Source organism: Corapipo altera, unplaced genomic scaffold (assembly GCF_003945725.1).
Source record: "Corapipo altera isolate COAL_440 unplaced genomic scaffold, ASM394572v1 229, whole genome shotgun sequence".
Lineage (NCBI taxonomy): Eukaryota > Metazoa > Chordata > Aves > Passeriformes > Pipridae > Corapipo > Corapipo altera.
This window is the reverse complement of record NW_020885108.1, coordinates 25,869-29,928: the sequence shown is the minus strand read 5'-3', so window position 1 is coordinate 29,928 and position 4,060 is coordinate 25,869. Positions and strand designations below refer to the sequence as shown.

The window sequence follows — 4,060 nt, the reverse complement described above, 5'->3', positions numbered from 1 at the left end:
GATGGTGCTGGGATATTGTTGAGGGTGTTGGGATAAAGCTGAGGGTGCTGGGATACCCCTGATGGTGCTGGGATAATGTTGAAGGTGTTGGGATAAACCTGGTGGTGCTGGGATAAAGCTGAGGGTGCTGGAATAAACCTGAGGGTGCTGGGATAAAGCTGAAGGTGTCAGGATAAAGATGATGGTGCTGGGATAAAGCTGAGGGTGTCAGGATAAATTTGAGGGTGCTGGAATAAAATTGAGGGTGTCGGGATAAAGCTGAGCATCCTGGGATAAAACCTGGTGGTTTCAGGGGAGGTGAAGACCAGCCTGGGTCTGGTGTGGGGAGCTCAGGGGCGGGTTTGTCTCCCTCAGTGTGCCAACCTGAAAGCCGCCATCACCGACGCCGAGGAGCGCGGGGAGCTCACCCTCAAGGACGCCAAGGCCAAGCTGGCCGAGCTGGAGGATGCCCTGCAACAGGCCAAGGCCGACCTGGCCCGGCAGCTCCGCGAGTACCAGGAGCTCATGAACGTCAAGCTGGCCCTGGACATCGAGATCGCGACCTACAGGAAGCTGCTGGAAGGGGAGGAGTGCAGGTGGGGGGACACACGACCCTCCCCGGCGTTTGGGGGGCACGGGGATGGGGGCACAGGGGTGTTCAGCCTTTCTGGAGCGCTGAACGAAGCTTTAAGGGGGGCAGAGGAGGGGAAGGTTGTCCCGGATAATGGAAATAACAAAAAACCCGCCCCATTAACTACGCCGTGATTTTATTTTTCTCCCCGAAAGCCCGTAGGAAATGTGTCCTGCTGTTCCCCCCCAGCCTCACCAGACTCCTAACCCTGTCCCCTTGTGTCCCCTCCCCAAACAGGCTGGCTGGAGACGGCGTCCCGGTGAACATCTGTAAGTCCCCCAATCCCTATTTAAACATCCCCGTGTCCCCGCGCCCGCACACACTGAAAGCCTTTCCCTTCTCTTCCTCCTCCTCCTCTTCCTCCTCCTCCTCCTCCTCGCAGCCGTCACCAGGACGACCGTGGGCTCGGGCTACGGGGCTGGGAGCAACCTGAGCGTGGCCGGGGGGATGTGCGGCCTGGGCAGCGGCTTCGGCTGCGCCCCCGGCCCCGGGGGGAGCAGCGCCCTCGGCGCCGGCAGCAGCTCCAGCGTGAAGTTCGTGTCCACCTCCTCCACCCGGAGAAGCTACAGGAGCTAAATCCCCCCCCCTGCAGACGCCGTCACGCGCCAGAAACCCCGAAACCCCCCCAAAACTCCGGTGCTGGGGCGTCGGCGGGGTCGGCAGAGTGAGGGGCCGCCCGCCCCCTAAGCCTTGTCCCACAGGAGCCCCACTTTAGGAACTCTCTCTCTCCCAACTGGCCCCGGGTCGGGCTCAGCCCCGGGCCGCGAGTCCAGCTGGTTTAAATTCGCTTGGGTCAGCTCAGCAGGGTTTTTTTGGCCGGATTTTGTACATAAAGTGTGTCTCGTCCCGTGACCGTTCGTCTCTTCTTCGCTCGCCGGTGTTTGTCTGAATAAAACATGCACGCCTAATTTATTCCATTTCGCGGGGCCTTTTAATTAAAGGGGCGCAGCAGCAAATGCAAATGAGGGTAAGGAGCGCTCTGCCCCGGGCCCTGCCCAGTTCAAGGCTCCGAGTTTTGCTCCTCGCTCGGATTTTAGGGAATTTCTCCCTCAACAGCCCGAACACGCCGGCACCACGGAGCCCCCGGGGAGGGGGGTTGGACGTGGATTTCAATATTCCAGGGAAAACTCCCGGGAGCCAAAGGCGGGACACGCCGAGGCAGGAGTCGGGCACGGGGGGGAAAGGTCGGAGCTGCACTCGCTTCCAGCCCGTCCAGGATCCCGGATCCCGGGGTTTGGATCCCGGATCCCGGGGGTTGGATCCCAGTGCCAGGTGTGGGATTTACCTACACAAACCCCTGACGGTGGGGAAATAATTCCCAGGGGAGTCAGAGCGACCACACAGCTTGTTCTGGGAGCCCTGTCACCCTGGGCTGCCCCAGCTGAGCCTCCCAGTCCCCCCAGTCCTCCCAGAGCACTGGTCACACTGGTTCAGGTGTTGGGTCTTGGCACCGGACACTCCCTCTGCTTTGGCTGCACACGGGTGGAGGGTCAGCTCTGTGTGCAGGATCAGCTCCAGCTCCATGGGCAGGATCAGCTCCATGTGCAGGATCAGCTCCAGCTCCATGTACAGGATCAGCTCCATGGGCAGGATCAGCTCCAGCTCCATGTACAGGATCAGCTCCATGGGCAGGATCAGCTCCATGTACAGGATCAGCTCCAGCTCCATGTACAGGATCAGCTCCATGTACAGGATCAGCTCCAGCTCCATGTACAGGGTCAGCTCCATGTACAGGGTCAGCTCCAGGTACAGGATCAGCTCCAGCTCCATGTGCAGGATCAGCTCCATGTACAGGATCAGCTCCATGGGCAGGATCAGCTCCATGTACAGGATCAGTTCCATGTACAGGATCAGCTCCATGGGCAGGATCAGCTCCATGGACAGGATCAGCTCCATGGGCAGGATCAGCTCCATGTGCTGCTCCACAGGAATTATGGGTCATGCCTGATCCATAATTCAACACCCTGCTCTGAATTAGTTGTGTTTGTCCAGTGGATACAAAAAAAACCCCAAAACACCAAGAAAGGGGTTTCTCTCTGGGAAGTGAAAAGTCTTTGAGATCCAACATTTCTCTCTGTTTTTAGGATGCATTGGAGACAGGTTTTGCTTTGGGAAGGTGGGCAGAGAACCCAGAGGAGGGGTGAGGGTTTGAGATGTGGCTCTGACTGATGGGGAGGAAATAATTGAGAAGTCAAGCAGAGAAACTTGTGGCTGGAAAAGCTGCAGAGGGCCGGAGCTGCTGCTGGAACATGGGCTGGACCAACGGGAGCCACTGGAGGGAACATCCCAGCCCTCCCCTCGTGTTTCCAACAGGGACAAGCGAGGAGCAGAGAAGCTCTTTTAGGAAAATACTCCCAGATTTGGGGAAGTGGCAGTGCTGGGATGACAGACTGGACAGAGGGTTTCCATCCAGACCAGCAGCTTCCCGTCATTTTCTAGGATGTGCCCTGGGGCACAGCAGAGGATTCACAGCCAAAGGCACCTCAGGGAGGTGCCACCCCCTGCACCCAGAGCCGGGGCAGCAGGGGGATGGCAAAGCCTTTGGTCCAGCCCCAGAGAGCTGGGACCAGCACGGTTGTTCTCCCAGGGCATCACAGGGGGCATGACCAAGGCCCGGCTGCCCCTGGTCACCCCCTCCCTGTCCTTGGTCACGACATCCATCTATCCCTGGTCACCCCCTCCCTGTCCGTGGTCACCACCTCCATCTGTCCCTGTCACCACTTTCCTGTCCCTGGTCACCACCTCCCTGTCCCAGTCACCCCTCCCTGTCCCTGTCACCTCCTCCATCTGCCCCTGGTCACCCCGTCCCTGTCCCTGTCACCACCTTCCTGTCCATGGTCACCATGTCCATCTATCCCTGGTCACCACCTCCCTGTCCCTGTCACCACCTCCCTGTCCCTGTCACCACCTCCCTGTCCCTGTCACCCCCTCTCTGTCCCTGGTCACCATCTCCCTGTCCTTGGTCACCACCTCTCTGTCCCTGTCACCGTCTCCATCTATCCCTGGTCACCACCTCCAGCAGTCCCTGGTCACCATTTCCCTGTCTCTGGTCACCACCTCCCTGTCCCTGTCACCACCTCCCTGTCCCTGGTCACCACATCCATCTGTCCCTGGTCACCCCCTCCCTGTCCCTGGTCACCACCATGTCCATCTGTCCCTGGTCACCACATCCATCTATACCTGGTCACCCCCTCCCTGTCCCTGGTCATCACCTACAGCTCTCCCTGGTCCCACCTTCCTGTCCCTGTCACCACCTCCCTGTCCCTGGTCATCACATCCAGCTGTCCCCTGTCACCACCTACAGCTGTCCCTGGTCACCACCTCCTACTGTCCCTGGTCACCACCACGTCCATCTGTCCCTGGTCACCCCCTCCTTGTCCCTGTTCCTACCCCCCTGTCCCTGGTCACCATCTCCCTGTCCCTGTCACCACCTCCCCCTCACCCCCTCCC

The 4,060-nt window shown here is 59.6% G+C and overlaps 1 protein-coding gene across 1 annotated transcript in view; it reads left to right on the top strand.

The window, feature by feature from the left end:
• LOC113960310 (keratin, type II cytoskeletal 59 kDa, component IV-like) overlaps positions 1–1,186 on the top strand; it is a 13,557-nt gene extending 12,371 nt beyond the window's left edge. The window contains exons 2-4 of the mRNA XM_027669823.1: positions 355–575; positions 848–879; positions 993–1,186. Coding sequence (XP_027525624.1) covers positions 355–575; positions 848–879; positions 993–1,186 — 447 coding nt within the window. The remainder of the gene's footprint in view (positions 1–354; positions 576–847; positions 880–992) is intronic.
• Positions 1,187–4,060: the final 2,874 nt, after the last annotated feature.